The sequence below is a fragment of the Delphinapterus leucas genome, chromosome 6, assembly GCF_059928025.1.
Source record: "Delphinapterus leucas isolate spDelLeu-1000000601 "Yukka" chromosome 6, BTC_Dleu_Yukka2, whole genome shotgun sequence".
In the NCBI taxonomy this organism is placed as follows: Eukaryota; Metazoa; Chordata; class Mammalia; order Artiodactyla; family Monodontidae; genus Delphinapterus; species Delphinapterus leucas.
In genome coordinates, this window is record NC_143134.1 from 121,238,889 (window position 1) to 121,259,554 (window position 20,666).

General features: G+C 50.5%; 1 protein-coding gene across 1 annotated transcript in view; it reads right to left on the reverse strand.

Annotated features, from left to right (window-relative positions):
• Positions 1–20,666, reverse strand: part of AK8 (adenylate kinase 8) — a 138,890-nt gene that overhangs the window by 89,834 nt on the left and 28,390 nt on the right. Inside the window, exons 6-9 of the mRNA XM_022578334.2 lie at positions 7,018–7,099; positions 6,437–6,508; positions 5,738–5,938; positions 2,171–2,302 (exon numbers count right to left, since the gene is read on the reverse strand). Of these exons, the coding sequence (XP_022434042.1) occupies positions 2,171–2,302; positions 5,738–5,938; positions 6,437–6,508; positions 7,018–7,099 (487 nt within the window). The remainder of the gene's footprint in view (positions 1–2,170; positions 2,303–5,737; positions 5,939–6,436; positions 6,509–7,017; positions 7,100–20,666) is intronic.

The window sequence follows — 20,666 nt, forward strand, 5'->3', positions numbered from 1 at the left end:
CACCCCGCCCGGACATAACAATACCTCACGGACATCGAGTCACTTTACAGGTTTCTTTTTAATAGCCGCCCAGAGCTTACTTTAACTAATCCCCTCGCGAACAGAGTTTGGGGTTACCTTTATTTTTCATTATGCATCCTTCACATCTCTTGTTGAATACTGTGGGGAGTGTTTCAGCAGAATAAAGCCCTGGGCGTGAAATCACTGGACCAACGGATTTGCGCAGTTAGCCTGGTAATCAGTAGTGGCCTTTATCTTTCAAAAGGTTGTGCCTGTTTATATACTCTCCAATTATAGATAGGAGCCTTTCAATAAACCTTGTTGGAGTGAATGCTGGTTATTTGTTTGGAGATGTATTCCCACGACCGAGAGGTTCATAAATGTGGAGATAAGACCCAAGGCAGGGGATGGCCAGGGGGGCCGGGCTGTAGGGGGGCTGGGCGGGCAGCTCCTGGAGCTTTGGGTGCAGACAGGCCTCTGCAGAGAGACCCCAAAGGACAGCTCAGTGCTTGCCTCTGCAGACCACAGGTCCCCTAAACAGGTTTACGGAAATCTCATGATGTCTTGTATTTCTCAAGAACACCTTTGAGAAATGTCAACTTTCTGAGCCAGTCTCCAAATGCTCAGTTATTGAAAAGAGGCCCAAAATGGCTCTTCTGCTACAAAAGCAAAAACGATGGTGAGCTTTTTCTATTTTCATTTTTGGAAAAATCTAGGCAGGTAATTTCATTTCTTTATGATCGGTGTGCTGAAAACAATTTAAATTTAAAAATACTTTTCTTGAATGGGAGTGTCTGCATAAACGAACTTCGGCACAGTGACAATTATTTAAATTAAGCTGTGCACTATATTAAGGTATCGCTGTTGTGTTTTTCAGACCCTCCCTCTGCCATTAAGGCTCTTCTCACTGTAACTCTTCATATGTCTTCACATAACAATAAGTGCAGGCACTTAAATAAATGTGGGTGTGGCCACAAGTAGACTGTGGCTCATTCTTTACAAAGTCATCCCTAACCACAGCTGGAATTTTATTCTTATAATACTCCTAAGAGGAAAACTCGGAAGGAGAAGGAATTATTTGAATAAGTCCATTAAAAAAAAAACTGTTGATACAAGCAAAGCATTTTTTATCATAAAGTATCCAGGTGAGTTTTCCATACTAATTAAATCAGAATACTACCATTTAGCATTTTCACTAAAATACTAATACAACTATTAGTGGGTTTTTCCATACTAGTCAGAGTAATTGCTCAGTTCTCCACCTTCAATCTATGGGTATGATATTTGTCATTGATTCCTGGCTGGGAATCTCAGTGGCTTTGGAATTTTAAGCTGGACGAGACCTAATTGAAAAGCACTTTTATTCAAAACTTGATCTTTCTGGGGTGGTATGTATATATTTGTGCATGTCAGTATACATGTATATCTGTATGGTGTATATGTATCATTTGCGGGCATATACATGCATATTTCTATATTTGGGGGTGCAGGTCTCATGTCTCCTGCTTAAATAAAGTAGAGGTTTTTGAGGCTTCTGGAGCACCGAAGTGGGAGGGGGTCAGTGCCTTTAACTCCCTCCAGTGCTGTGTGTCTGCTACAGCCTCCCTTCCAGCCCTTTATCCTCCTGAAACCACGCTGGCATCCAAGACCATCTGGGACCACCCCAGGAAAGACCTGGAGGACTACTTTCAATATTTTCTCTCTTCCTGGTAAAATATTTATTGAAACTGTGCTGAGCTAGAAGTCTTCCTCCGGTTCAGAAACTGTTTGCCTGTAAACACACTGACCTGGGTTTGGGGAACCAAACAAGACCGGAGAAAATAAATAAACAGCAGGTCCACATTATGCAAGAACTCCGGCTTCTGGGGAGACTGCAGGGGCAGAGCACAGAAAAACCACTGCGCCAAAGGACGTAAAAAATGATGACCAGAAAACGTTCCAGCTCTTTGGGCTGCGGGCGTGTTTTTATTGGTTAATGTTTTTATGGCCATATTCTTTGGGAGGCAAAAACCTTATCCCTGCAAAGATGGATTAAATGAAAATTGTTCGCAGCAGAGAGCAAGAAAGAGAAGTGATGCCGATCTCCTCGCTGCTCCCGTAACACGGGGAGGTCTGGGAGGGCAGGAAGCAGGGGAGGCTCTAGAAGCTGGGTGGCCGCCGGGGCACTCACCATTGACGAGGCCGTATTTCTCGGCCAGGAGGGCGGCCTGCAGACTTTTCCCGCTGCCCACGGGCCCGCAAAGCAGCACCCTCGGGGTGAACGGGGCGTTAGATCGATGGATGGTTTGGACATAGGTCAGAGCTGGAACGAGAGGATGTGAGGATAATAAACCAGGGTCCTAAAGAAAGGGAACCAGCTTACGACACCTCTGCCTGGGCTCTTTTAACGGCAGTAATTATTTCTCTCTTTTACAGCTCCGTGGAAACCCTCTGTGAATCTGCCGGGTAACCACAGGGTGAAGCTGCGGGGAAGGAATTACCCTTCAGGCCTGGGCACCGAGGCGGGAGGGGACAAGGAGAGGCACAGAAGCCACCCTCCGAGCAGAGCACTGCCCTGGATCCCTCTGACACAGCACAGGGGCCGTGCTGCCCTCCTGGTCAAAGGACGGCTGGCCGTGTGGTTGGGGGCTGGTCCCAGGACACAGAACACACACTGAATACTGGGTTAGGGTGTTTCCAAATTGAATCCGGGCTGAGCCTCACCCTGAAGCCCCGGGACCAGGCCGACCTCCTAGATTCGGACACGGGCTTTGATAAACACGACAGGCCACGCGGGGGCCTCGTACTCGGGGACTTCTAAAGGCCTTCGGAATTGGTGGAGAATAATTTGCAGCCGCGCTCCAGTGACACCAACTTTATTGCAAGTCTCCAAAGAGGCAGTGATCAAATGGGTCCCGGGAGTGGGCAGATGTAGCCCTGGCCCAGGGTGCCCCTGGCATCTGAGGAACAAAGAAGTAGGGAGACAGGGCTGAGGCGCATGCACCGTGGGGGGCACTGGATGCCCAAAGCTACTGAACATCAAACCAGGTCACCTCCCTTGAGAGTGGAGGGCAGAGGAGGGGGCACGAGTGGGCTGAGGAGGCTGTTTAAGGGCAGCCACTCGGCACCTGGGTGAGGGGAGCGGCCCGCCCGCTGAGGTAGAGGGCGGGGGTACCTCCTCCTCAGTCCCCCTTGCATCCAAAGGGGGTCTCCCTCCCCGGCCCCGCCTCCTGCCCGGGTCCCCGGACCATCCTGCGCAGGTGCCGGGCTGCCTGAAGTCAGCATGTTGGCCCCTTGCCCAGGATGGAATCCATCCGAAGACAGGAAGGTGTCCCCAGGCACCACCTTGAAATCCGTGACAGGTGTACAGGGTCTTCCAACCTTGTGCTTGACGTCGGGGCACCTCCCCGGCCTTTGCCCACCAGCTGCTGTCACACTCCCTAGCTGTGACAGCCACAAATGTCTCCAGACATTGCCACGTGTCCCGCTGTGGCGAGAGGGCAAAATTGAGAACCAATGACATATATTCACTGGGCAAATTTTGAACTCTCAAATCTTTGTAGGATTTTTTGATTGGAAGGGTCATTAGAGATGCTACGATTCCCCTCTGTTTTAGAACTAAAGGTGCAGGTAAGTTACCTGTCTTCAAGGTCAAGATGATAACCAGCATCTTCACGGCAGGGATGCACTTGCTGCTAAGCTAAACTCTACCAGCCTTACCTTATCTGATCCGTGCACGGTCCCACGAGGGATGTGCTTTCCTTGTCCCGATTTTACAGACAGTTGGCAGGGCTGGGGCAACTCTCCCAAGCCCACTGCCACGGGTAACACTTTCCATCAGCGAGACGAACCCGGAGGAAGAGATAAAGATAAAGACAGCGAGGCTGTCTTTATCCTCAGACCTTCCAGGATCCAGCCCGTCTGAAGAGCACAAATACTACAGGCAAAGCAGCCTGCTTACAAATGATGCTTAATTTACAGTAAATAACCAAGTTAATTAGAAGTAATGATCCCCCAGACGGTCTCAACAGCTAATTATTCTTTTTAAAAATATGTGGTTGCTGGATGCACAGCAGAGATATTAAAAAAAAACAACACAGAGAATTTTGCATTCCAATTTTCAATTTCTCTCTCTGCATTATTAATTAATAATAATTAATATTCAGACACTCACATTTTTATTTACCATTTCAGGCATGAATTCTTTATGAACGATCGTATGAACTTTTAAATTTAATTAAGTAGTTTGGAAGTAATTAATGTGTAAATTCAGAATCATGGCATAAGATAAATGTTGTGGTTGTTTATCTTCGGAGCGCAGTGTTTGCTACTAAAGACTCTTCCGAGATGCGAAATCACTGGAAATTTATAAGGCATCCATAAGCCTGGCATCTTTCGAAGTAGCATCACTCTCCAGACATGCCCCCTCGTACACCGACCCCCTTCGGAGAGCGAGGCTGTGCCGGCTCCGGCTCTCGCTCTCGGTAAAGCAAAGCCGCTCAGACAACAAGGCCACCAGCAGGTGGGGGCCGGTGGGAGGGCCGCTCCGGGGAGCTCAGAACAACCTCCCCACCAAAAGTAAACTTCTCTTGAAGAGATTTGAGACAATATACCAAAAAAGGGCATCGTAAACCATCAAGTGTCTTAAAGTCCCTGCGGAGGTATTTTCATTGTGTCAGGCACCAGCATCGCACAGAAGGGGATAACCGCGTGTGGAGACAACTGAAGCTCGGCAAGACTTTTAAAAAATGAGGGAATTCCCTGGCGGTCCAGTGGTTAGGACTCCGCGCTTTCACTGCCAAGGGCCCGGGTTTGATCCCTGGTGGGGGAACTAAGACCCCCAGAAGCCACACAGCGTGGCCAAAAATAAAAATAAAATGAAATAAATAAAAGAATAAATTTTAAAAAAATAAAAATGATAAATGCAGCTGCTTTGGGGGAGAACTCTTCTAACTTTCCTTGTCTTTCGGGACCGGATGTTGAATCCTGATGATAGCAACGTCCGATGTTTACTGAGCCGTTCTCTGCACCAGCTACTGGGCTCAGGGCTGCAGATACCTGCGTTGCAGGATCTCCTGCAGCCCTCACCTAAGTCCGTGAGGAAGGAAGGATTTTTGTTCCCATTTTGGGGATGACGAAACTGAGGCTCAGAGGGGTTAAGAGAGTTGCCGCAGACTGCAGAGCTGACGTGTGGTGGGGCTGAGGTCACCTGGCTCCAAAGTCTCGGGACTCAATGGTCACACCCCTGGCCCCCAAACAGGCCTCTTTCAGCCCATTTCTGAACATCTGTTACTGTTCCCAACGGCAGGGCCGTGCCCGGCATGCAACTGCCTATCCCTGCCCTCAGTGGGCTCAGGACACCTGAGTTGTGTTGTGGTTTTTGGGGGTTTGTGGCGCTGGTGGGTTTGGTTTGTACGTTTGTTTGTTTGAATATTTATAAATTTTCTCTTCCTCTTCCTTCATCCTCAGGGCAAGACTTCTTGCTGCATGTCCCTCCCACCCCGGCCCTCACCTCTCCTCGCCCCCGCCCCCCCCCGTCACTGTCAAGTCCGCTGACCATGCGGGCTATAGAATATTAGCCCAGGGTCTCAGAGGACGACGCTCCCAGGGACCCCAGACTCGTTTCTGGGCAGGGACCTTGGGCCTTCCGTGACTTGACTCCCGGGCGCACAGGCACACCCTGGACACTGGACACTGGCATCACTGCCAGAGGAAGTGACACCAGGATGAGAGGGGCCGAGGGTCCACCTGGATTTACCCTGGTAGAAGACGTCCACGCACGGCTGGTCGGCAGTGATGACTTTCACGATTTTGGGGTACGAGGGGAGGATCCTGACGATGTTCCTGTGATACTCCAGCAGCCTCCGCGCCGTCTCCCCTTCCGAGATGCCTGCTGGCGCTATCAGTCGGTTCTGGATTTCGGACTCGGGGGGCCAGTCGAAGATGGTGTGATAAATCTCTACCGGAGAGAGGGGCACGTTTAGAGTTGCCCGCCCGACCTGGGGGCGGAGCCTGCGGGTCCCAGCGGTGCTCGTCCGCGCACCCCGGCAGCACCGCGCTCGGCTTTGGCTCCGGGCCCGCCCCGCCCCCCGTCGCTATTAACGACAACAAAGTGGCGATGATGTTCAGCGCGAGGGGAAGGGTGGCCGTGACTTTCGGAGCGCTTCTTCTGTGCCAGGCTCCCACCCCCAGGCTCTCATGTCATCCTCACAGTGAGCAGATCACAAGGCAGGGCTCGGCGTTTTCATCCTCAAGTCCAGGTGAGAAAACTGAGCCTCAGAGACACTGGGCGACTTGTCCCATGTCACACAGCTAGAAAGGGGCAGGGACCACAAACCCGGGCCTTTCTGCTGCCCAAGCCTGAGAGTAAGTGCTCAGTGAGGGGTGGGCAGGGCTCTTACTAGGATTCCCTGTGAGACCCCACGGGGTGGTTGTGGGAAGGTGGAGACAGCCGTACCTCCTGTCTGAGGGTCGATTCTCTTCCCCAAATTTCTCTCAATCAGGACCGCGTCTGGAGCGCTCAGCACGACTGGGTAGAGAAGGAAAGAAGCAAAACCAGGCGTGGTGGGCAGCCGACCTGCTGCTGTATAAAGACATTAGAGCAACCACCATCTCCCATCCCCAGCAATGCCTTAAAAGAGAGGTCAGAACACAAACACGCAATCTCAGGACAGAGGAAGCCCACGCCTGAACACTTCGCCCGAGGACAGGCTTCAGTGACATATTTGTGCAGGACGCTTTTGCCACATTTGGGGATTATTTCCTAAAGAGAGTTTCTCAGATGTGAGATTCCTGAAACAAGGAATCACCAGGGTCAGAGCAAAACCTCACGTTTCTCAGAACAAGCCCCGAATGCATTTAGCTCCGTGGAAAATTCGACCGGGCTGTCCTCCTTTTTCCCGTTGGGCCACAGGCCCATCAAACCCCCTTCGTGGATGGTGCCTGGGCACCGGGGAGCCGCTGACAGAGTGGAGCGCTCACTCGCGGGGGCTGCAGGTCTGGGGGGAGGGCTCTCCAGGCGCGGGTGGGGCTACTCACTGACATGTCTGGGGGAGACCCCGAGGGTCTGGATCAACAGGGCCTGCTCCCGAGTTTCAGGGATGCCATCCAGAATCCAGCCCTAGGCAGAGAATGTGAAAAGGTGCTCACCTATGTTTACTTTTCCAGATTTTTTTGGAACTACTATAAAAGGAACATCATACCTTTATAGAAAGACTGGAACTTTTAAGGTCAGAGAAAATAAACGTTCCTGACAGCCGCCTCACCTCACTTAACAACTCCTCTCATAATATCACATCCCCTTCTGAATCTTACGTTTAAAATGATAGTCACACCATACGTATTTTCTGTCCTGACTTTTTCCATCCCGCGTTATAACCACCACCGTATTTTTCCTGTCGGCCCACCTCCTCGCTGGCCATATAACATTCCACCGAGTGAGTTGCCTCACGCGCTGAGCCGCGCCCCACGACCAAACGCCTCACCTGCCGCGCGTTCGCACCGTTACCAATAACACCGTGAGAACATCTCTGTGCTACAGCTCTTTCCACATTTCGGATTATTTCCTAAAGGGAGTTTCTCAGATGTGAGAGAAAAGGAACCACCAAGGGCAAAACAAAAACCCACTTTTCTTAAGAACAAGTCCCGAACAGAGCATTAAGAGGCCCGAGTTCAAGTTTCTGTTCCCAAGTGAACTCGTTATAGGGCTGAAATCCCTCAGGCATCTTCTTGGCTCAGCTGGGGAGCTGGTTTAGAAGATTTATTTTCATTAACCCTTTAAGTCCAATTGTGGGAGTCATATATGATTGTTGTACACTCTGTGGGAACACTAAAGAGCTGAAATAATAATGCTAGTCACTGGTAACACCACCGACCCAAACTAGCCACCGTTAACACTTAGGTGTATCTCCTTCCAGGCTTCACATAGAGATTATCTATTCTCCTGGCTGGCGGGGGGGGGGGGGGCGGGAGAAAAGTCACACTGCACATACTATTTTGCAGTCTGTTCTTTTCACATAGTGAGGACGTTTCATGCATATTTCCCATGTCACAGAATGCTCCTCTCCTGGGAGTTTTCATAGCTGCCAGGCGTTGCATGAATTGACCTGCCAAGTGCTAATGAATCACATACTGCTGCTCATTTAGTTTCATTCCATTATAAAAAAAACACAAAAACTATTATTTAGGGACTTCCCTGGTGGTCCAGGGGTTAAGACTCCGTGCTTCCACTGCAGGGGGTGCGGGATCGATCCCTGGTGGGAGAACTAAGATCCTACATGCTGCGCAGCCTGCGGCCGAAAAACAAACAAACAAAAACTATCGTTTAAGAAGTGCTATATGTACATCTTGAGGTACACAGAATATCCTGATGAAGTTCTAAAAGTTGATACCTTCTTTTATAACTTTCGACACATTTTGCCACATCAGTTTCAAAATTGCCCACCGGTTTCTGAATCCAATGGCAGATCACCTGCTTCCCTGCATCTTTGTCAATGTCAGGCTTTATCCTGGGGGAAAATCTGTCCAGCAAACTAGAGTACACGGTAGCTGCTTTAATTTACATCTCTCTGATCACTAAGGAGGTTCAGTATTTTTTCCATATGTGTATTGGCTATTTGAATTTTTTTCTTTTCCAAAATGTCCATTCATGCCGTCCATTCACTCTGCCCTTGGGGTTTGGTCCTCATTTGTTTACAAGAGCTCTTTACATATTAAGAATCTTAACGCGTTTTGGCAACTGCTACCACAGACTCTGAGAAAAATGATGTTGCCAACATTTTCCACAGTTTGTGTTTTGTGTATGGTGTTGTTTCTGACACACAAGTTTTTGGCCAAATCAATCAGCGCTTTCCTCTTTGGATTCTGGTGTTGTGTGGATGTATAAAAAGGCCCTTGCCACTGCAAAAGCTGATACGTGTTCACTTGCATTTAAGCTGAGTTCTCTTAACGGTTTACTCTTTACACTGAAATATTTAAAAGAGCCACATTTTATTTTGAAAATGATGTGAGCCTTGATCTCATCTGTTTCTTTGTGGATCTCCAACTGTCCCACGGTCATCTATGAAATAGCCTGTCCTCTCCCCTCTGAATGTCACCTTTTTTTTAGTCACAGCTACATGCTGATATGATGTTGGCTCTGACATCTTTCTGCCCGTAGACTCTTGCGCCATCCTCACACCATCTGAATTCTCGCTGTTTTGTAGTTTATTGTTCTGTCTAATAGGAGATGCTCCTCCTTCTTTTTATTTTTTTCAAAACTTTGTTCCTCCAAGTAGGCAGAAAACTATTTTGTCAAGTTCCAAAATATAAATTCTACAAGGTTGGGAATGACATTAAATGTATAGAGTAATTTGCGGAGGATGGACATTTTTACAATATCAAGTCAACATTATTACCTTCCTGGGAATCTCCTGGCTGTCCAGTGGTTAGGACTTGGCGCTCTCCCTGCCGGGGACCCGGGTTTGACCCCTGGTCTCGGAACTAAGATCCCACAAGCTGTGCGGCCAAAGAAGACCACAAAAAAAACCCAAAAACCATGATCTTCCCATTTGCTTACGCTGTTTTCTTTTTAATGTACCTCAGCAATATTCACATTCAACAATTTCTAAAGTCCTTTCAAATCCTATGAGCCTAGAGTTATACACATACACACTAACGCCTTCAACCTGATGGTCAGATAAAGTAGATAAAGTGAGCTTTGGAAGAGTGAAATAAAGCTGCAAATTGTCTCAGGTCTCCATTCTTTTTTTTTTTTTTTTTTGGCTGCAGTAGAAAAGGATAGCTTTATTACTTTGCCAGGCAAAGGGGGACACAGCGGGCTCCTGCCTCGGAAAACTACGTGTCCCCCTCAGGTCTCCATTCTGCGGTGAGGCGGGGTCAGACAGCCCCAAGTAGAAGCCCAGGTTTCTGATGCGGGCTCCCAGAAGGGGCCCCCTGCTCTCAGTCATTGTAAGAACTTGTCTGCCGTAAGGTCAGAGGATGGACTGATAGGGTGAGCTGAGACCCAAGGTCACCCATAACTCCTAATACCTGATGTACAGAACACCGTGTGGTTGAGGGCAAGGAATGTCTTTCTTTTTAAAAAAAAAAAAAACGGGGGGAGCACATTTCTTCAATATTAAAATATTTAGGTTCCAACAGCCTCAACTGACAGTTAAAAAAAAAAAAGCTCAACAAATTTACAGAGTAAAGGGTATTGGAAAAATCAGGCACGCTTTCATTAATTCCTTAAATTATGCAGGAGAACGCGCAGCCACGGAGCCCCTGGATTCTAGAACTAATGAAGCAAAACTGCAAAAAAAATTTTTTAACAGCCTTTTGCTCCCTCAAGTCCTTGTTATAGGCAGCCAAGCGCTGGCTGCAGCTCTTACAAAGAGCAGACACCTACAGATGTGCGCACCCCTCCAGGAATCAGGAAGCACAGGGTCTGAGAGCTCCCCCACTTACAGTTCTGGAAGCCGAACCCAAATGTTCTGAACTTTGGCTACATTCAGACCCCTTTATTTTTTCCTTATTTGGAGGGGAGGGAGTCGGAGCCCCCTGACTGCTTCTTCTAGGACAAGGGCTGGTAATTCTGTTTCGAATCCCTTTTTGAAGCTGAAAGAAGGTTGGAACCCCGCCTTCACTCAGCACTGAGAAAGGCCTCCGCTTTTAATATTGCATTACTGAGCAATCATTATAATCTTGCCCATAAATTTGCAGCTGGTATCAGTATGTGGTCCAAAGCTTTTAGAAGTATTCAGGGGAACAGCTCTCACCGACTGGAGAAAGCGGGCCTTCCAATTACACAGGAAAAGTGCAGCAAAATGAGGAACATCTCCCTAATTAACTGGCCTCATTGGTGCATCATTCTGGTTTGGATGTGAAATTTAAGGAAAGAGAAGAGAAGGTGCGTGGGGGGCGCTCGAAGCGAATCCCAGGCCACCTGCTCTCTGGGTTACTCTTTCAGACTCAGGGAGACGGTGCCATCACCCAGGTGCAAAGAAACGAGGGCCCTGGAGGACCTCTTAGGGCAGCAACCCCACCCCACTGGTGCAGCTGTGGAGACCCTTCATCCCCACATCAGTCCGCTTGGGAAGGAAGGGCACAGTGACCACGGCCTCTGCGTCACGGAGTGTGGGTCCTGGAGCATCCTCAAGATGGGAGCCCCAGGCTTAGCGCCTGCCAAAGATCTTCCTTCCCAGAGCTCTTGACTTTATATAGAGGTTATACGCAACTGCCCAGTGGCAAAATGGACCACACTTTCAAGGGGAAACAGCACTTCTGGTTGAGAGCAAGCTAATGGCTGCAAATTCTGGCAAAGCAAGGAGTCACCGATCAGTCAGTAGCGTCCCATGCCGGGATGGGACGCTGGTGAGGTGCATCGCGAGGGTCGCGGTTCTGACTTCCAGGAACGGCTGGATGCGGAGAGAGCAGTCAGTCCCTAATTAGAATACATCATCCATCTTCCTGACACTTCAGTGAAATGTCTGTTCCACTCTGGAGCTGCAGCTTTGTTCAGAGCAGGTTAATTGATATTCTGATGCCTTCGCTCGCCGTACCCCTGTGGCTCGGTTCTGTTTTATCACACATCAAAAAGGCCGTATGCTCAGGGCACTCCCTGCACCGGCACAGAGCTGGAGGTCTGCACAGCTGCGAGGGGTACGGTATCACAGGAGGGACAAGCACCGAGCAGATGTCACAGATGAAAAAACGGGGAAGAAAAGCAGCCAGCGAGCCTAGGGAACGTGGCGAGGCCCGGCAGAGCGCTGCCGGATGCCGAGTGGGCGGCCCGCTCTGTGTGAACACTGGCCTCTTCTGCCCTTCTGACTGTTATTAAAGCGCAGTTAGCAACTTCACGCTGCAGGACTCTTGCCGTCTGGGCCCCCTGCCTGTTTGATGCGGTGCCCCTTGTCTCCTCCCCTCTCCTCAAAGACCAGAGCGGGGTGCTCCCCTGGGTTCTTCCTAGGACGCCCTGATCCAGCTCCCGGCTCCAACCGCAGCCTCTGGAGCCTCCATCCCAGGCGCTCCCCGGAGCCGAATGCTGATTCCTCACCGTCCCAAGGAGGTAGACTGAGGCTGAAGGTTTGGATTCGATCAGACCCACTCAGCTCAGAGCGTGAACCAGGAGACACATCGCAAGATGCATCATGGGCCGCCACCTCCCTCGCTTTTCTCTGATGAAACGTTATACGGTTTCCCAACATATAAAAGAGGAAAAACCGGGAGATTTTTATCAGCCAGAAAAGAAATGCATATTAAAAGATCAAGTTTGGGAAACTGATGTGTTTCAGGACAATCGGTGAGAACAATTTTGATGAATACAAAAAAATGTTGACATCAAATTGCCCCAGTACTGGTTCCTTTGGTTTATACAGAAACATGACAGTCTTAGCCTGCCATGGCATCTTCGAGCGCCTTCCACATGCAACTCATCTGAAAGGTGACTAGCGGGAAGTTTTACTTTGAAGTTTCATCTCAAACAATAGGCAACAGCTGCTGGCATTCCTGACCTCGTTCAAGCCCGCGCTGCAGCAGGACGAGATTCTCCTGTAACTCGTCAGCACACTGGCTCTGCCGCCCCACCGAGGCTTGGCCTGGCCGTTTCCTGTGCGCAGCCCCAAGACGCACGTGCCCAGACAGGCTGAGACGGGCAGGAGAGATGTTTCTGAACAACCGACAGTGCCAAGTTCCACCCTTGCTAGCAAATCGGTGGACACAGGCCCGACGTTTTTCTATCCAAAGTGAATGTGGGAAAATCCGTACTCCTAGGTCTGCAGGTTAGAAGCCACTGATCTCCAGGGTGTTAAAATTTGGTAAAGCACGAATGTGAATGTCTAAGAGGCTTTTTATTCGTTCCAAATAGCTAAGAAAGTGTTTTAAAGTCAAATTCCTATAAAATGTCTGTGGGGCCACTCTGCAAAGGAAGATACAGTCAGAAAAACATACTGTTCCGTGCCCAGCAGACCAGTCCCACCCCAGCTCCGAGGCTGGGCGATGCCGAGATGACCCACCGCAGAGATAACGCGCTTCACGGCATCACGTCTAGTTCCCAGGTTCAGACACAGTGGCCTCTGGCTGAAAGCACAAGAAGTGGATAATCCAACAACGTCCAGTTAATGGGTCCATTCCTTTCAAACACTTTAGAGCATGTCTGTGGTGTGGACCCATCTCTTCAGAAAGACGATTAGTCTGTTAAGGTGTCAGTTTATCATATGCTGGTGAAGAGCAGGGGCTTGGGAACCAGCCTGTGCCACTGCCAGCCGTGGGACTTTCAACCAGGGACTCAGTCCCTTGGGGCCTCGTTCTCCTTCTCTGCAAAACGGGGACACTAACAGCAATCTACCCCGCAGCTGCTGGGACGATTAAATGAGGACCGTAAACAAACAAACACATAAACAACAACAAAACAAGCACAGTGCCTGGCGATGGGGAAATGGCCCAGTCCATGTTAACTGGTTTTATCATTATTATACTTTTGAGCAAGGTGAACTCTGTCCTTTTCCTCTACCTCCTGTCAGGAAGGAACCCCACTTAAGACTGTAGAACTTAAGGGACTTCCCTGGCGGTCCAGTGGTTAAGACTTCACCTTCCAATGCAGGGGGTGCAGGTTCAGTCCCTGGTCAGGGAGCTAAGATCCCACACGCCTCAGGGCCAGAAAACCAAAACATAAAGCAGAAGCAATATTGCAACAAATTCAATAAAGACTTTAAAAATGGTCCACATCCAAAAAATCTTTAAAAAAAAAAGACTGTAGAATTTAATATAAAGAATTCATTTCAAAAGGCAATCTCAGGACTTCCCTGGTGGTCCAGTGGTTAAGACTCTGCACTGCCGACGCGGGGGGCACGGGTTCGATCCCTGGACGGGGAACTAAGATCCAACATGCTGCGCGGTACGGCCAAAAGATTAAAAAAAAAAAAAAAAAAAGGCAATCTCTTGGAAAGAGCAGTAACTGGCATCCCAGATATGAACTGAAGAAACCTTTCTAATCAACGAGGACTTGGGAAAAACACATTTCGGTAAAAGTGAGGGAGTCTAGCGAGTCGTGGGCTAGCGCACACCCACTCCAGCGTGCTCATCCGTTTTCCAGTGCCTGCCCAGGAGCCACCTGGGACGCCAGCCTGGGTCCAGCAGATGGGAAACAACAACCATGCTTTTACAGTGGGGTGGGCATTTCCACAGGAAGACCTGGGGTGCATTCATTCATTCATTCACCCATCCATTCATCAACTCATTGCCATATTTATCCACCACTGTGTGTGGTACACTGTTCTTTCATATTGAAAAGTTCAGAAGCCCTGGGTCTGGGGGCTTGTCCAATAGATAGCACCTGGGGGTGATCAGTCACTGGTTCATGTAACTAACTACCCCCTCCCCAAGCCTGGCTGACCCGACTCTGTTACTTAGGACTCTTTCCTAGTTGGCCATTTGATTTGTGCAAGGCACTGAACTTCATCTGTAAAACGAGAGGATTGGACCAGGCAACCTCTAGCAAAGACGTTTATGGTCTAACAAAGACATTTTAAGAGTGAACAGCTACTCATAATTATGCAGGGAAAATAGGCATCAACCAGGACGAGGGACTGCCCTGCCTCTAAGGGTCTTTGCACATTAAAACATGATAATTTACTTGCAATCATGCAGCCTGATTCTCCTGTGAAATTCTGCCAGCTCTCGAAATCATGAAAAGAAGGGGGAAAACCCCGTAGGCAGTGGGGGCAGACCTTGGGGGCCGCTGACAAGTTACCTGGGTCTGATCAACACCTGTAATGACTCTTCTCCCAGGGAATTCTGAAGTACACACTGAAGGTCAAGTGCTGGGTCTGAGCTGGGTGCACACGTCAGCCCAGAGCTCCTGGCCTCATTCTCAGAGGTTGCAGTGGCCCGAGTTCACTGACCCGATGGTTTCTCAGGCCTCGTTCCTCTCTCTCCATTCCAAATCCACTGATCCCGGCAGGGCTCGCAGCCAAGCAGCCAGCCTGTAGATTCACGCCTCCTCCTCAAGCTGGTGCCCTCTCCCCCTTTATCCTGGGACCGCCACACCTGTCCATCCGGGCCCTGGTGCAGGGAAAGCACTGGCCATGGGCAGAGTTGTGGCTGGGTCCACAACTGGGCTCCAACCCTGGAGCCTTGTGACCATCAATTACCTAAGCCTTGAGTCTTAGCCTGTAAGATGGGGGCAGTCAGACCCACCTAAGGGAAAATCCCTGCAATGATTGCACAAGATTATTGATGACACGTGTGATGACAAAGCTCCTGACGCAAAGCAGGCGCCTCACAGACACGGGTGCCTTTCTCCCTCCTAAGAACCGTCTGCGGTGCAAGGGCATTTGCATTTCCGCAGGACTGAAAGAGGCTGAATCTCCAAGTGGCTGACTTTACAAGGCTGCCGTTTCAGGCCCCAAAAGGTGGGCAGTAGTCTGGGGGACGCTCTGGGCCTCACCTTCACCAGGAACAGCTGTCCCTCCATCCCCTCCGTCGGTGGGTGCTGGTCACCACTGGTCACTTTCCCTCTGTCCGGCTGCCCCTGGCGTGTCTGGGTCATTTCCTTCAGAAACACATCCCATTTTCATTCCCTCTCTCCCAGTCAAAACAGCCTTCCCCTGCGGGCTCAGTTCCTTGGGGACATTCACTCTCAACCCACCCGGAGGCCTGGACCACTTTCCACATCTTCCTGAGCTCATCTCAGCTCAGGCCTGTGTTCTCCTGCTGCCAGAGACCAGACACCACAGTGCTGCTCCAGGAAAACCCGACATGACCAGCTGTGGAAAGCGCAACGTGAGAGGATCGATGACGTGTTCAGAGAATGAGAACTCATCAGTCTAAAGACTAGTGAATTCCACACAGTCTCAACAAATAAAAGGTACGCCAAAATATACATATATGCGTGCTCTGGTATTCTAACCAATACTCTCGTTTATAATTGATATTATAGGTAGTACGTTTATAATTAAAATTGGGGGTACTTAATATGTTACAGATTATAGCTAAAAATCATCCACTTTAGTTTCCACAGTTCTTCCAAATCCCACTGACTGACGGTATTAAGCTACAAGCGGATCCCCAGACCCCCACATACCAACTGTTTAACAATCTCCTTATCTGCAAAGTAGGGATAATGCTGACGGGCCCACACTTCCTGGTGGTCAAGGTTAGGTGCAGTAATGAGCGTACAGGGCCAGCTCAAGGTCTGGCCAATTGCAGGTGCTGGAGAACGGCAGCTGCAACCGTCTCCGGTCTCTGGCACACGCCATGTTTTCACAGTTGACAGCTAGCTGCAAAACTAAGCCACACCAAGAGCCTGGGAATGGGCGATTGAGGGTGCCCCTCTGTTCCGTCCTCCTGGTGGGCGTTTCCAGCTCTCGGGAGGCAGGTCTCTGATCCGGCCCCTGGATCCGACCTCAACCTGCCAAGGGTGACGTGGTCGGTGGTTCTGAGTCCAATGCGGTCTCCAACATCACCGGGCCTCTCCAACGCTCTCTGCTGCTCCGAAGCCCACTTACAGTGGCTCGAACATCGGGCTCTGTCCTGCATTCCAGCCGTCTCTTTTCCCTCCCCGACGGCAGTTAGAAGGATCCTAAGGGCATCCCAGGCATCAGCTGCCCGCAGAGCACCCGGGGTGCCTGCTGCTTAGCCAGCAGATAGGTGGGCCACACACGCCATGAACAAGCCCAAGACCACACCGCAGGGTCCAGAAACACCCACAAATGAGGGACCCACAAGGGGGTACTCACGGCGTCCAGCCCGGCCCGCAGAGCCCTGCCTCGCTGTGACGCATGCCGTTCAGTTTTCCGAGTGGAGTTCAGACCTCCCCTCCAGATGCCCAGCCATCCTGACTGCATTTGTGTTAGAGGAACACACAGCCCCGGGCCTCAGCAGAGCTGTTGATCAATAAACCCGCACTCCTCAGAGGACGCGAGTGACATCTACAAACCCGCGAGTGTCAGAACAACGGCAAGAAAATCCCGCGTTCCCACCGTCAGAGGATGAGAGCTGGGTAATTCAGTGACGCCGCCAGGAGAAGTAAAACAAACAGCGGGGGGTTCTGTAGACCAGAATCGGGCTTCTGCGTTCCGTTAGCGTTTCCACTATAAAACACTCACTCCCGTTACGGGCAGGGACGCGTCAATCTGTGACCAGACAGGAAAAAGTAAACAAGAGTCTAGAAATCTGCCAAGTAAATGTTAGACTCTCGGTTTTACAGTCGAAGTGTGCTCCAGCAACATCTCCTTTATCATAAAGTAACGGAGCATCTCCACGATATGAAATGAGATCAAAAAGAAGTTAACCTGTGAATGCAAAGTCTCACTTTGCATTTTCTGTAAAGGAAACACATGCACTGATCACGGGGGGGGGGGGGAAGCGACCCCCTTCCAGGGTGCCTCGGAGACCTTCTTCTCCCTGACTTAGCAAGCTGGGGGTGTGGTCAAAGTTTTGCCTTTGGCGATGTCCTTCTGCAGCTCAAGGAGGGAGATGACGTGGTGCCAGACACCGGAACTTGCTGGATTTCTGGAAGAGCAGTTCTTTTTTCAGGCAACACATGTATCCTTCCTTTGGGTCAGCAGCGGGGATCCGGCACTGCAGCCTCCTTTTCTGTAAAGTGGGAGAATCACAGTGCTAAACGCCTACCTGCACCACTAGCCACGGGCCCGTGAAAGCGGGCACTCTGTTTCCTTTGTTCTGTTTTGTCCCTCACACAACCTAGAATGGTCCCTGTCACACAGTAGGTGCCTGTAAGTCTTGGTTGTTGAAAACCTCACAGGACAGCTGTGCGGATCTCACCAGAAAGTGCCTCCGAGCGTGGCAGTCACTTGCACCACGTGCTAGTCAAGGCTGGTTAACGACTATTGGTACCTTTACCTCAATGGACCTGCATTGCTGCCTAGCACCTGTGCTGGGCTTAGTGTTGGCCTCTTCGGTGTTTTGTTTTTTAAATTTTTATTGGAGTAGAGTTGACTTACAATGTTGTGTTAGTTTCAGGTGTAAGCAAGGTGAATCAGTTATACATATACATATACCCATTCTTCTTCCGATTCTTTTCCCATATAGGTTATTACAGAACACTGAGTGGAGTTCCCTGTGCTGTACACTAGATCCTTATTAGTTATGTATTTTATATATAGTAGTGTGTATATGTTAATCCCAATCTCCTAACTTATCTCTCCCCCACCCCACGTTTCCCCTGCGGTAGCCATAAGTTTGATTTCAAAGTCTGTGAGTCGGGTTCTGTTTTGTAAATAAGTTCCTCTGTATCACTTTTTATTAGATTCCACATGTAAACGATATCATACGATTTTTATTCTTCTGATCTTCACCACAGTCTCAGGCCTGACGAGTCATGGGGTGGGTTGATATTTTCTGAGCTCGCTGAAGGAGGGGCCTGCTTGCATCCCATTTAAGTAACCACAGGTCCCCGGGGAAATGTTCCGTTGTTCACGCCTCTGCTTTTTGTGGAGGCGTTGGGAAGACTTCCTGACCAGCGGCTGGGGATGAGGGGGTGGTTAGAGCTCAGCACCCTGAGCGCCCGCGGGGCAGCGTCCCTCCGCAGGCCTCTGCCGGGCCGCCCCCAGGGGACACGGACGCAGCAGGTGAACCTGTGTTATCAGGGTGTGTTATCCGCTCGGGTGGGTGGGACTCCAAGCACCCTGGTTTGGGAAACAGAAAGGAGAGGTGCTGCAACACAGAGCGCGACCGAGGGGGGTGCCGACTACCACGTGAGCGCCGAGCATGCCGATCCCTGCCCAGGTCACACTAAAGGTCGCTGCCGACGGCCCCGCTCAGCCTGCAGGGGCTTCTTGCCTTACACCTGGCGAGAACCAGCCCTAACCTCTGGAGGAGTGAACTCCAGCCCAAGTGGACGCTCACAGAAGGAAAGAAAAGCCAAGGCCAATGGACAGAAGCCAGGGCCGGGGAGGCTCCAGGTAGTTTTGAAATTTCATTGTTTTTCCCTCCAGGCGCTACAATTAAAAGACTGCTGGGACTTCCCTGGTGGCGCAGTGGTTAAGACTCCACGCTCCCAATGCAGAGGGCCTGGGTGCGATCCCTGATCAGTGAACTAAGATCCCACATGCCGCAACTAAGAGCCCACATGCTTCAACTAAAGATCCCACACGCTGCAACTAAGACCGGCACAGCCAAACAGATAAATTAAAAAAAAAAAAAAAAAAAAAAGACTGCCAACTCTCATGCATGCAGGTACGGGATGTTCCAGAGCTCACTGGAGCAATGATTCCAGAAGCATGTTGTGGGCTCGCTGGCGGGTCAGGAGCCAACCCCGGAGGGTGACCCCTGCCTAACACACAGGGAGGCCCATGGGGGCAGCAGGCTTCCCCCACCCGTTAGTGATCTTGGTTTGCTCTCACTCGGCTCACTTCGCATGGGAAAGCGGGGTAACCCTGCCCAGTGGGCCTCAGGGCCAGGCACGGTGCTTGTATGACGCGCTGCGCACCCCAGAGCCCTCGAGGCCTGCCTGCAATCCCTGGGCGCCCACACGGAGCCGCACCGAGGCCCGCCCAGCTCCCCCACCAGGTCCTGCTGCCGCCCACCAGCCCAGATGTGCGAGAGATGGCACAGGCCAGCAGAGGCAGACATGAGCCATCTGTGGAGGCCTCTGACTTTTCACGGGTGATGAAACTCCCAGCGCCTGACAAGCCATCATCGTTGGGCACAGCTGCTTCCTCCCCACAGCTGGGCGAGGTGGCTGGCCATACACGGAAACATCTCTTCTGTCTCTCTTAGCCTGATGGTCCCTGCCTGTGATGGTCCCATTCCAATCGGCCTGGTCCTGGTGATGCAGAAATGCCTTTGTCAAAGGGATGGCACAGGGTCCCGGGGTCCCAGGCTGAAGCCGGGCCTGGCAGCCAGGTGTGGTGGCAGGTCCACACCTGTCCTGGCCCGCTGGTCCCCTGACCTAGGCTAAGTCCCTTCCTCCATTCGGACCTCAGTTTCCCCTTTCATAAAAGGTTTCAGGTAGGAATAGTTCTCAAGACAATGTTTTAAAAAAAAGTTGATGAGGGCTTCCCTGGTGGCGCAGTGGTTGAGAGTCCGCCTGCCGATGCAGGGGACACGGGTTCGTGCCCCGGTCCGGGAAGATCCCACATGCCGCGGAGCGGCTGGGCCCGTGAGCCATGGCCGCCGAGCCTGCGCGTCCGGAGCCTGTGCTCCGCAATGGGAGGGGCCACAACAGTGAGAGGCCCACGTACCGCAAAAAAAAAAAAAAGACAGATGCTTCTCTGTGTAACAAATGCTCTTCAGAAGGATGTTCTTTCAAGGGAGTGTTAACAGCAGCTGACTCCAGGTCAGCTTGGTTCCGGGGAAGGGAACCAAGTGGCTGGGGGACAAGAGTTTGAGGGGGACCTGCGTACCTTTTGAATTTTGAACCATATGAATGTTCTGCAGTCAAGAAATAAATTTGTTCATTTTTTAAAGCAATCTCTCTGGCAGCGATATGAAGGCAGGATTAGGAAGAAAGAGGCCACGGTAGCTGCAGGGGGATGGATTAGGTGTCAAAGAAGGGAAAGGGATTCTTGGTAATCCAAAAAAAACGGAGAGCAAACGGTGACTATGGTGAAGGTGAGATTTAGATTCTCTTTGGTACTGAGCCTTTCCCCTCACATTTCCTGAACTCCCTGCCTTACTTCTTAGCTTCCCTTTGCCCTACAGATGTGGTCTCAAGAACTGGGCACTCCCAGACTCCAAGAACTCGG